This window comes from Xenia sp. Carnegie-2017, unplaced genomic scaffold (genome assembly GCF_021976095.1).
Source record: "Xenia sp. Carnegie-2017 unplaced genomic scaffold, XeniaSp_v1 HiC_scaffold_23, whole genome shotgun sequence".
NCBI classification, from domain to species: Eukaryota; Metazoa; Cnidaria; class Anthozoa; order Malacalcyonacea; family Xeniidae; genus Xenia; species Xenia sp. Carnegie-2017.
In genome coordinates this window covers 14,212,210-14,224,733 of record NW_025813486.1, presented here as the reverse complement: position 1 = coordinate 14,224,733, position 12,524 = coordinate 14,212,210, and the positions used below count along the sequence as shown (strand labels likewise).

The following is a 12,524-nucleotide window of genomic DNA, read 5'->3' as shown; positions in this document are numbered from 1 at the left end:
AGAAGAGGTTGACTGTCTGTAGTGATCTATTTAGAGCAGCAATCACAGATCTGAAGCTTGGAGCTGCGGGAAAACATTTTGAAATGCTTATTTCGTTTCTAGCTTGCTGTTCAGTCGAAGTTGGCTCCACGGGTCATGGGCATAACAATTTTAATGGCACCCTATTTTGCTTAGAGAAAGTTCTTAGTGGCAAAATTTTAGAATGGCTGAGCACTCTTCTTCCATACACTCATCTTCCTCACCACTTTTGAGCTACCATTGATAGTGCTACCCCATCAAGAATCACCAACCAAGCTGTTCTTATTGCTCGAGACAAAAGTGGAGTACCATGCCAAATACCTGTTGCTGTCCCACCTGTGTATAATGCATTTCATCAACCGTCCTATGTTCTGGGTCAGCAGCTACTTGATGGAATTTCAGAGCATTTTTCTAAAGATGTCTTGTCCCGCCTGTGTGGTGTAAGCGCTGATGGCCCATACCAAGCTGCTGGCTTTTAAGATCTTTTAGAAGTGCTTGAATTGAAGGTAGATTGCAAGCTTACTCTTCCAGTCACATGAGATCCAGCTCATCTTTTAAACCTGGCTATTACAGACGTACGCAACTCCAACACTTTCAGTGGGGCATTTTTGAAACTTTTCATTAAAAGGTGCAACGTTTTTAACCATGTCCTATCACATGGAAAAGAATTTGCCTTTTGAGTAATGATTGATGAACATGCCTTTCGTCCAGTGTCGTATGCAGCACAAAGATTTGCTAGCTCCTCGTACAACCAGTGGGTGAAAATATGAGAAAAGTTTTGGATCGTTTTGGAAAGCATTTGATCTGCTTCACCCTATTCGAAGTGAGGATGAGGAATGGCAGTATATGATTGCTGGCTCAGATTTTGTTGCAGACTTGTTGGCCCTACTTGATATCCTAGGTCACTTGCTTGACCTTATGCTTTGTGTACAAGCCACTGATTTGATAATAGACTGGATATAGCTTCTACAGTTAGCAAAAGTAAAGCCTAGTTATATATTCAAAATTCACTTCCGGGTACCACGGCGAGATACAAATTACTATAGAAATGTATGGCGGATAACGTTTACAAACATGGATTTTCGAATATTTAAGACTCCTTACTAACCTCAAGTATTAGTCATGGATAAGACAGGTTATGCGAATTGAATTGACATCAAAATGATTCCAATAGCTGTAAGATATCGACATTAGTGTTGATTTAAAAGTTGTACATGCAAGAATATATTTTGTCCCATTGTTGCCAATGCAAGATAGTTCACTGCTCGCTTTCCAATTTCTGAGGCAGTTATGATTTAGTATATGTTTCAATTTTTTAGAAATGAGGTAAGTAATTTTTTTTATGATTCTTTCTTTATGTTGAGAGATTGTTGACGTTTTATTTTTTCTGTAACTTCATTTTTTCATGAGCAAAGTACTACTGATGCTTTAATAAAACAAGTTTATTTAGTTTCTTTCGCACTTTATCGTTAGTTTTCATTTCTGTAGTTGTTTTTCTCAAATGGTATGGTCGCACTTTGCGCTTAATTGCTTAAAGAAGTATGATTTTCATTGACATTAAAATCTAACAAATGTGTTCTACACACATTAGGACACTTTAGTAAACTACTTTTGAAACATCAAGGTAATGTAGCCAGCCAGGTATGGATTTGCAGGCCCTTTAAAAGTATAAAAGCTGTGTGCATTGTCTAATCTTTATAATCATCTTGGTTTTAGTTTGTCCCTTAAGCAGATTTAAACTATTAACAGCAACATAAGACTGTGTCCACAGTTTATAATTATAAATGTATCCAATTGTATTCAGTATATCAGTTTCACATTGTCTTGTGCTAATTCCTTTACAGCCATGAATACTGCTTCTCAGCAACAGTTTATTGTCTACAGCTGTAAATTGGTCAACGGTTTGATTGCTAGTCACACGTTACAAGTGGAATAAAGCTCTTGTCTTTCTTAATACTACAAGACTTGAGACTGATGATCAAACTATTGCTGAAAAGGATTCTAATGTCAACTGCAATTCATATTCATACCATCTCTAACTACATTCATATCTTAAGAATAATTTTAATTTTTTGGAAAAATATTTAAGGCATTAATATTACATTCATACTAACTATGACCTTCTGGAATTTGCTTAGCACTTAGAAGAGGAAAATGAAATTTACTGAATGTAAAAAGGCAGTAATATCGTACATGGATGGCTATATTGGCCAGATGATGCAAAAGAAAATAAACTGTGCTGTTTGTCATGAAGCAGTCGATTCAAGAAACCATAAAAATGAGTCTGCTTTCCTGACTTTAAAAGACAGGGGTAATTTGTTTAAGCCAACAGCAAGTGTTATAGTAATATGCAATGAAACAGAGAAGTGCTGTCAGCGAATGTTGGCAGCTACAAATGGAAATTTACCGCAAGGGAAAAGAATTCCTGATGGTATTGCTGTGTCTGTATTAAATGGTATAGATTTGAGGACCACATTCAAGGATCTCAATGCACACATGTTGGATACTACTGTTCACGAAAATGATATTTACTTATTAAGACCGTATCTAAATTCTACAGTAAGGTGCGACCCTACCATTTGGGAAAAACAACTACAGAAATGGAAACTAAAGATAAAAGGTGAAAAACTAAATAAACTTGCTATTAGCAAGATTGTTGTAAGTAAGTAGACAATTAAATGCAACATCTCAAGTTTTAACTTTTAAAGTAAAAATTTCTTTCTTAAATTATTTTTGTATTTCCTCTAGATAACTCCTTGTGTATTTTGTGAGGGATTTAGCACATGGGAGGGATTTAGCCAACACTGGGCAAAATATGCGAGAAGCTTACATTTAGGCCAAATTTCTGAAGAACTTTGTAAGCTTTAACAATATGCACCATATTTTAATCCTAGATGTGTCCAAAACATTGAACTAAAATACATGGAATGCTACTTGAAGCAAAGCTTGAAGCCAAATCATTACCCAGACACGCGTTGATAGTGTTTCAAGACTCTGAAATTGATTGGGCTTGGGTGTAAGATTTGGCTTAAAATTATTAATTTTTCTATTACAGGTAGCGTTCCATGTATTTTAGTTAAATGGTCGAAAACACCTTTAGGTTAGACATTTTCTGCACAAACTATTTCACAAGCTTCTTCGTGGCGCAATTATCAATCAAAAATGACTCAGGATTCGAATGACCTAGCAGCGGTGTTTGAAATTAAATGTAGATATGATCTACACACTTTGCTGGACAATTTAAGCAATTGTCTTATGAACCCAACAAAATTGACCTGAATCCCGTTGAGTCACCTGAATTTATCAGGTTCAGGAGACATTTGCTTAAATTGTCCAGCAAAGTGTGAAGATCATATCTACATTTAATTTCAAACACCGCACTGCATAAGGTCATGGGTTCGAATCCCGTTGAGTCATTTTTTGATTGATAATTGCGCCACGAAGAAGCACTTGTGAAATAGTTTGTGCAGGAAAATGTCTAACCTAAAAGGTGTTTTGGGACCATTTAACTAAAAACATAGAACGCTACCTGTAATAGAAAAAATTAATAATTTCTTTAAGCCAAATCTTACACCCAAGCCCAATCAATTTTCAGAATCTTGAAACACTATCAATGCATGTCTGGGTGTACGATTTGGCTTCAAGCTTTTGCTTCAAGTAGCATTCCATGTATTTTAGTTCAATGTTATGGACACATCTAGGATTAAAATATGGTGCATATTGTTAAAGCTTACAAAGTTCTTCAGAAATTTGGCCTAAATGTAAGCTTACTGTCAGAAGTACAACCATTAGAAGTCCAACAAACTATTTTCATCAAAACTTCTCGCATATTTTGCCCAGTGTTGGCTAAATCCCTCCCATGTGCTAAATCCCTCACAAAATACACAAGGAGTTATCTAGAGGAAATACAAAAATAATTTAAGAAAGAAATTTTTACTTTAAAAGTTAAAACTTGAGATGTTGCATTTAATTGTCTACTTACTTACAACAATCTTGCTAATAGCAAGTTTATTTAGTTTTTCACCTTTTATCTTTAGTTTCCATTTCTGTAGTTGTTTTTCCCAAATGGTAGGGTTGCACCTTACTGTAGAATTTAGATACGGTCTTAATAAGTAAATATCATTTTCGTGAACAGTAGTATCCAACATGTGTGCATTGAGATCCTTGAATGTGGTCCTCAAATCTATACCATTTAATACAGACACAGCAATACCATCAGGAATTCTTTTCCCTTGCGGTAAATTTCCATTTGTAGCTGCCAACATTCGCTGACAGCACTTCTGTTTCATTGCATATTACTATAACACTTGCTGTTGGCTTAAACAAATTACCCCTGTCTTTTAAAGTCAGGAAAGCAGACTCATTTTTATGGTTTCTTGAATCGACTGCTTCATGACAAACAGCACAGTTTATTTTCTTTTGCATCATCTGGCCAATATAGCCAGCCATGTACGATATTACTGCCTTTTTACATTCAGTAAATTTCATTTTCCTCTTCTAAGTGCTAAGCAAATTCCAGAAGATCATAGTTAGTATGAATGTAATATTAATGCCTTAAATATTTTTCCAAAAAATTAAAATTATTCTTAAGATATGAATGTAGTTAGAGATGGTATGAATATGAATTGCAGTTGACATTAGAATCCTTTTCAGCAATAGTTTGATCATCAGTCTCAAGTCTTGTAGTATTAAGAAAGACAAGAGCTTTATTCCACTTGTAACGTGTGACTAGCAATCAAACCATTGACCAATTTACAGCTGTAGACAATAAACTGTTGCTGAGAAGCAGTATTCATGGCTGTAAAGGAATTAGCACAAGACAATGTGAAACTGATATACTGGATACAATTGGATACATTTATAATTATAAACTGTGGACACAGTCTTATGTTGCTGTTAATAGTTTAAATCTGCTTAAGGGACAAACCAAAACCAAGATGATTATAAAGATTAAACAATGCACACAGCTTTTGTACTTTTAAAGGGCCTGCAAATCCATACCTGGCTGGCTACATTACCTTGATGTTTCAAAAGCAGTTTACTAAAGTGTCCTAATGTGTGTAGAACACATTTGTTAGATTTTAATGTCAATGAAAATCATACTTCTTTAAGCAATTAAGCGCAAAGTGCGACCATACCATTTGAGAAAAACAACTACAGAAATGAAAACTAACGATAAAGTGCGAAAGAAACTAAATAAACTTGTCTTATTAAAGCATCAGTAGTACTTTGCTCATGAAAAATGAAGTTACAGAAAAAATAAAACGTCAACAATCTCTCAACATAAAGAAAGAATCATAAAAAAAATTACTTACCTCATTTCTAAAAAATTGAAACATATACTAGATCATAACTGCCTCAGAAATTGGAAAGCGAGCAGTGAACTATTTTGCATTGGCAACAATGGGACAAAATATATTCTTGCATGTACAACTTCTAAATCAACACCAATGTCGATGTAAATCAATCTTACAGCTATTGGATGTAAATCAGTCTTACAGCTATTGGAATCATTTTGATGTCAATTCAATTCGCATAACCTGTCTTATCCATGACTAATACTTGAGGTTAGTAAGGAGTCTTAAATATTCGAAAATCCATGTTTGTAAACGTTATCCGCCATACATTTCTATAGTAATTTGTATCTCGCCGTGGTACCCGGAAGTGAATTTTGCATATATAACTAGGCTTTACTTTTGCTACCTGTAGAAGCTATATCCAGTCTATTATCAAATCAGTGGCTTGTACACAAAGCATAAGGTCAACCAAGTGACCTAGGATATCAAGTAGGGCCAACAAGTCTGCAACAAAATCTGAGCCAGCAATCATATACTGCCATTCCTCATCCTCACTTCGAATAGGGTGAAGCAGATCAAATGCTTTCCAAAACGATCCAAAACTTTTCTCATATTTTCACCCACTGGTTGTACGAGGAGCTAGCAAATCTTTGTGCTGCATACGACACTGGACGAAAGGCATGTTCATCAACCATTACTCAAAAGGCAAATTCTTTTCCATGTGATAGGACATGGTTAAAAACGTTGCATCTTTTAATGAAAAGTTTCAAAAATGCCCCACTGAAAGTGTTGGAGTTGCAGTGCGGTGTTTGAAATTAAATGTAGATATGATCTTCACACTTTGCTGGACAATTTAAGCAATTGTCTCCTGAACCTGATAAATTCAGGTGACTCAACGGGACTCAGGTCAATTTTGTTGGGTTCATGTTCAGGGGCGGATCCAGCTTCTGGGCTGACCGTGGCCCTGTGACGTAGCAAGCGCCTTCGGCGCGAGGCAACGCTAGGGGGGTCTATAAACTCATCTAAAAAAAATTCTAATATCGCCATTTTTTTAATTCTGTTCGGATAGAAAAATAAAAATTTTACTTACCTTGTGGTGTCTGATGTAAACTCAACGCAGTTTCCGTACCTTTCTGTAATCACAGAATTGTTGCCGCAGGAGGAGAGAGAAAGATGAAGCATGTTATTTTGCAGTGAATAACCAAAAGACAGTTCACTGCAAAATATAATTCCCCATCATTGTTGCCCCATCAAATGGTCTTTTCAAAGCAGCAAGGATGCTTTTGCTAACAGCCATAAAGATGGCAAGACTAATAAAAGCAATGTTCAAAGGTGGTCTTCTTCCAACAACAGCAAAGATGTTTATCCAACAATCGTAAAGATGGCAAGATTAATAAAAGCAATGTTCAAAGGTGGTCCTCTTCCAACAGCAGCAAAGATGTTTATCCAACAATCGTAAAGATGGCAAAATTAATAAAAGCAATGTTCAAAGGTGGTCTTCTTCCAACAGCAGCAAAGATGTTTATCCAACAATCGTAAAGATGGCAAAATTAATAAAAGCAATGTTCAAAGGTGGTCCTCTTCCAACAGCAGCAAAGATGTTTATCCAACAATCGTAATGATTGCAAGACTAATAAAAGCAATGTTCAAAGGTGGTCTTCTTCCAACAGCAGCAAAGATGCTTATCCAACAATCGTAAAGATGGCAAAATTAATAAAAGCAATGTTCAAAGGTGGTCCTCTTCCAACAGCAGCAAAGATGTTTATCCAACAATCGTAAAGATGGCAAAATTAATAAAAGCAATGTTCAAAGGTGGTCTTCTTCCAACAGCAGCAAAGATGTTTATCCAACAATCGTAAAGATGGCAAAATTAATAAAAGCAATGTTCAAAGGTGGTCCTCTTCCAACAGCAGCAAAGATGTTTATCCAACAATCGTAAAGATTGCAAGACTAATAAAAGCAATGTTCAAAGGTGATCTTCTTCCAACAGCAGCAAAGATGTTTATCCAACAATCGTAAAGATTGCAAGATTAATAAAAGCAATGTTCAAAGGTGGTCCTCTTCCAACAGCAGCAAAGATGTTTATCCAACAATCGTAAAGATTGCAAGACTAATAAAAGCAATGTTCAAAGGTGATCCTCTTCCAACAGCGGCAAAGATGTTTATCCAACAATCGTAAAGATTGCAAGATTAATAAAAGCAATGTTCAAAGGTGGTCCTCTTCCAACAGCAGCAAAGATGTTTATCCAACAATCTTAAAGATTGCAAGATTAATAAAAGCAATGTTCAAAGGTGGTCTTCTTCCAACAACAGCAAAGACGTTTATCTAACAATCGTAAAGATTGCTTTTTATCTTTCTCATCACGGATCGCTATTTAAAAGATCTGCCAATACCATTCGTCTTGGATGTTTAAGTGCAAAACGATCGATTACTTTGTCGATATTAAGGTGAATTTCTTGATGAACATTTAATAATGCTAGTGACGATAATCTTTTTTCTCCCATGGTACTTCGCATGAAGGTTTTCAATCGATGAAGAGTTGAAATCGATCTCTCACAGCTACATGTAGTCACTGGAATTGTTGCAAATATTTTGAAGGCAGTTTGTACATTTGGAAATGAATGAACATCAACAAAAGGAAGCAACTCTTGTATGGAATTTGGAAGCGGACACTTGTAGTTGTAACAGAAAAGTTTCCACATTCTTAACTCCATTTCAAGAAAATCAGGTGACGGTAGGTCATCTTTATACTTATTCAAAAAACGAGAAAAATGCTCGGCCCACTTAGGTTCACTGGTGACGTAACTTGGCAAAGCATACATGGCGTCAAATGCGTCGAGATTTCCATCTGAAAATCTTGATTGTAACTGCCCTACAAGATGATCGAGGAGAGGAATCGTCAAAGCTCTTTTGTAGTATTCTAACGTGCTGTCCGCAGGCACGTTGACTCGGTGCATTTGACGGTCACTTGTCCTCTTCTTGTAAGGTTTCACTCCTCCTCCTTTAGCTAATTCAACCGCCATTTCGTAATACGACGAATGGACCGCGTCAATGTCCATGCGAAGTTCGTTAATGGTCAAAAAGAGGAGAGTAACTTTTTCAGGAGCTTTCCCAGCGTTAAGGGAAGCAGACTGAAGTTGCAAAGTTAATGGCTGGGTGCATTTAAGGCAACGCTCGACGACTACAAGACAAACGATAAACTGAAAAGACTTAATGGCTGTGATCATCCCCCCCGCTTTGTAGCACGTATCATGATCGTTTGACTTGTCTGTTCTTACCACTTCTAGTGCTGCCAAGATAGCCAAATAAACTTTGCGAAAGATGGAAAGGCCATTAATTCTGGCCATCCATCTTGTGCGACAAACATTGATAAGCTTCTCATGACTGGCTTGTGGATAAATTTCTTTAATCTTCTCTTTAAGGACGATGGTTCTTTTTGGAGAATTATTAAAGAAGTCTGACACTTGACGGACATTGTTCATCATTTCACGCACCATGTCTATTGAACAAGCAGATGCAACACATAAATTTAGTATATGTGAACCACAATGCACGTATACGGCTTTATCGTACGCCTGTATGATTCGGGCAGCAACTCCAGAAAATTTTCCTGCCATATTTCCAGCGCCGTCATAGCCCTGACCACGACATTCTTCCATACGTAGGCGGAAGCTTTGAATGAAATTTTTTATTTCAGTGGATAGAGCTTCACCAGAAAGACCTTTCATGCATGGAATAAAACCGAGGAATTCTTCCCTCACATTAAAATTATTGTCTATGAACCGCAAAACAATGGCCATCTGTTCTACGTTGGAACAATCAGTAGCTTCGTCTGCCAAAATAGCAAAAAATTTCGCATCTTTAATCTCTTCGACAATTTTTTCAGTTATTAACTCGCCACATATATTTATTATTTCGTTTTGTATGGTTTTTGATCTATAGGTTTGGTTTGAAGGGCAGTTTTCAAAAAGCACATCCATTAAGTTACCACATCGAGCGCCATACTTTAATATTTCAATAAAGTTTCCAGGGTTAGCGGGATCTTCTCCATCAAGGTAATAGTGAGCATCATCGCGATGACCTCTTAACGCTAGATTTTGGCGTGCACACGTAATGATGCAATCGACAATTGGGCGAAGTCGTGCACGATTCTTTTTAATAAGTTCTTTCCTGGCAGTATTCACCTGCACATCGATCCCAAGTGTCTTGTTCTCAATAAATTGCTTAAAATGTGTAGCACGGAGAATTGCAGTTGCATGAACAATAGATTTTTCGCCATGTCGAGATAACTTCTGAAGGGTTGATGCACTTGGAGGAAGAGCACTTACCACCAAACGTTTGAGCTTACTTGCATTATGCGTGCTTTCACCGCCAAGCAGAACACAAGTGACGCAAAAACCACCGTTTTCCACAGCAGAGTAAGCCAACCATGGAAATCGAGATAACCATGCAAACTGAAAACGTCTTCCAGTACTTTCGTGAGGGGGGAAAGAGTAATCAGAACCAGGTTTCCAATGATTGCATAGAATTTCGTACTTTTTTGAATCAGAAAGATTGGAAACCGGATTTATGTAGTTGTAAGTATCATCTGCCCGCGAATTAGTGTAAGTTGAAGTATGACCGCTGTTGGAAGTTACGGATGAAATTCCTTCACATGTAATAGTGCTAGGATGTTTGACTTGATTATCTTCAGCTTCTTTTGTTTGGCAAATTCGTTTCACTAGGAGAGTATCTAAGCTACTTTGCTTTCGTTTTGCAACTTCCGTCTGTTTTTTGGTGGATGTAGCTTCTTTTGAAGAGGACGGAGCAGAAAAAACTTTAGGAGCCGAGGGAACTTTATGACATATTGGCATAGCTGACTTTAATAAAGTTGGAATGTGTGTTTTAAAATAATGGTCTCCGGGCTGAAGTGCTTCAATTGGTTTGCACAAAGTAACAAAATGATTTTTGGTGGATGGGATTTTTTGATCTACCAAATAAGAAGGTGGCATCGCAGTACAACGAAAGATATGGACATAGTCAATTGCACTCCCATCAACAAAATCTCTTGGATATATTGTACAATTGAACATTTTAGCCAACGAATCCCAATTTCCTTTCACTTCAGCATCATTAGTAATTGGGTAGTATGACTGAATAGCACACTGGATTACTGTGGACAAAGCAAACATACACATCAAGGATGAAAAGGTGTAATTATTTGCTGTTTCCACTGCTTCTTGTAAAACTGCTGCAATTTCATTCACATTTTCTAAAGAGGTTAGAGCTGCATCGGATATACACATGGCAAAGGCATTTTTAAGTGAAGTGAACGCACCATTTTTATGCTGGGACTCGATGACAGGATGGGTAGAATAGTATTTTGCATTTTCAAACATTTCAACACTAGTTAGGAATCTCAAGTAAATAGAGAGACTCTCATTCCCAACTAATGCAATAGAACATGCATTGAACAGACAATTCCCATTGGCTAAAGTACTAAAAGAAAAATTAGTATTTAAGTATTAATGGCTGCTTTGTTATTCCAAGCTATACCTGGAAACAAATTTGCTAGACTGACTCTGACATTAGAATAAATAAGGGTAACCAATACAGTTAAAGATAGACTAATAATATTGAAATTGAGAAAGTTATTTTGTCTTTGTGTTACTTTGGTAGCATCATGATAAAGTCAAAGTCACAGGCAGGTAGTCTAAGATTTGGAACTAGTCTAGGCATGTCGAACAGGATTCAGACGACTTATTGATTCCATCTGCTATAGCATCAATATTCTATATAACCCGTGAAAGAAAGTAACAGTTATTCAAAATGATATGTTAGTTTCTTTAACCAGGGGATAACATAAAATGCCAGGAATACAAGGATAATACATTATTGATTGGGTTAAATTTTAAAAGGACTAGCTTTGACTAATATTGAAGTAAAACATTTTTTAACAGACAGTAACAATTAAAATTATTTAGGCTGTACATTAGACAGACTGAGTATGCAAAATAATGACAGCTTTAGACATATATTTTACATGATACACTAAATATGAATAGCTGAAAATTAACGGATTGATCATATATTTCAGGGCAAGATGTCAAACGTAAATAAAAATATAAATTAATACCCCAATACATGTAAATTCTTACCTAACAGGGACATTGGGTCCTGATCTTTCAATTTGGCTTTCAGGGAACTGCATTTTTGAAAATAAACAAGTTCGTAGCATAATATCGCCAGTAGAATTTATACGACGAAGCCTTTCCTCGTTGATTATTTTAACACAGTGTTGTCTCAAGTTAGACAATTCACCAGAAATCATGTCGCAAGCGTTCTCTTGTTGAAAGGTTTGGACGAGCTTTTCAAGAACATCGATCTTTTTAAAAGCTTCCATTGATCCTAATCGCTGAGTAGAACTAGAAGTAGCGTTTTTTCAAGTCGACAAGAACCGAGCTATTGCATATGACTTGTATTTATTGCGCAATCAAAATACATTCACGGTGGCTCACCGTGGCGCACATGACCAAAACGTTCCCTGTGATTGGCTTGCAACGCTGCACCGTGGCTGAAGGTTACTATATTTAGCAACTATTGCGAAATTTTCTGAACGCTGACCGTGGCTCTTCATTCTGAGATTGCAGGTTCGAATTTACGAACATATTCCGAGCATATTCATGGCGTATTCGGCAAGATTCGAGAGGCTTTCGGTGATTTTACAGTTCAGAGTTTAACTGGATGATAATACTATTTTAACAAGACGTTTAATTTGAAGTTTTTGTTCTGTTAACACAAATTTTTGACAAAAAAATTACAAAATTCATTCAATTTTTGCTTTTGATCGAATTTTGATGTAGTATTTGAGCAAAATTTTTAATCATGAAAAAGTCAACCATGGAAAAACTTAAGTGGCAGAATTCTGACCGTGGCTCAAGCCACTTTCGCCATGGCCTAGATCCGCCCCTGATTTAAGAGATTTTTACAAATAAAGCTCAATAAAAATTTTAAAAAAATTGTTTGAGTAAAAAGAGGCCAAAAAGTAGCCAAATAGCCAAAAAACAATTTCGAGGCCAAAGAAAGAGAAAAAAGGCCAAAATCGAGTTATTTGGCCTCAAAAAGGCCAAACTAACAACCCTGGTTGAGGGATTTGTGTTCTGACATGCATCTATTGAAGATAAAGGCGAGAATTTGACACTTAGGCTGCGTTTACACGGTACCGGATA

General features: G+C 36.5%; 1 protein-coding gene across 1 annotated transcript; it reads right to left on the bottom strand.

The window, feature by feature from the left end:
• Positions 1-7,676: 7,676 nt before the first annotated feature.
• On the bottom strand, positions 7,677-11,698 carry LOC124449177 (52 kDa repressor of the inhibitor of the protein kinase-like). The gene is made up of 2 exons (XM_047000124.1): positions 11,454-11,698; positions 7,677-10,794 (listed from the first exon to the last, which is right to left on the bottom strand). Exons 1-2 carry the CDS (start codon positions 11,696-11,698, stop codon positions 7,677-7,679), a joined length of 3,363 nt encoding a protein of 1,120 aa, XP_046856080.1.
• Positions 11,699-12,524: the final 826 nt, after the last annotated feature.

Coding starts and splice junctions, on each gene's coding strand:
- LOC124449177 (XM_047000124.1), bottom strand. CDS start 11,698: ATGGAAGCTTTTAAAAAGATCGATGTTCTTGAAAAGCTCGTCCAAACC. Junction 10,795..11,453: donor GGACCCAATGTCCCTGTTAG/GTAAGAATTTAC, acceptor TTTTTCTTTTAG/TACTTTAGCCAATGGGAATT.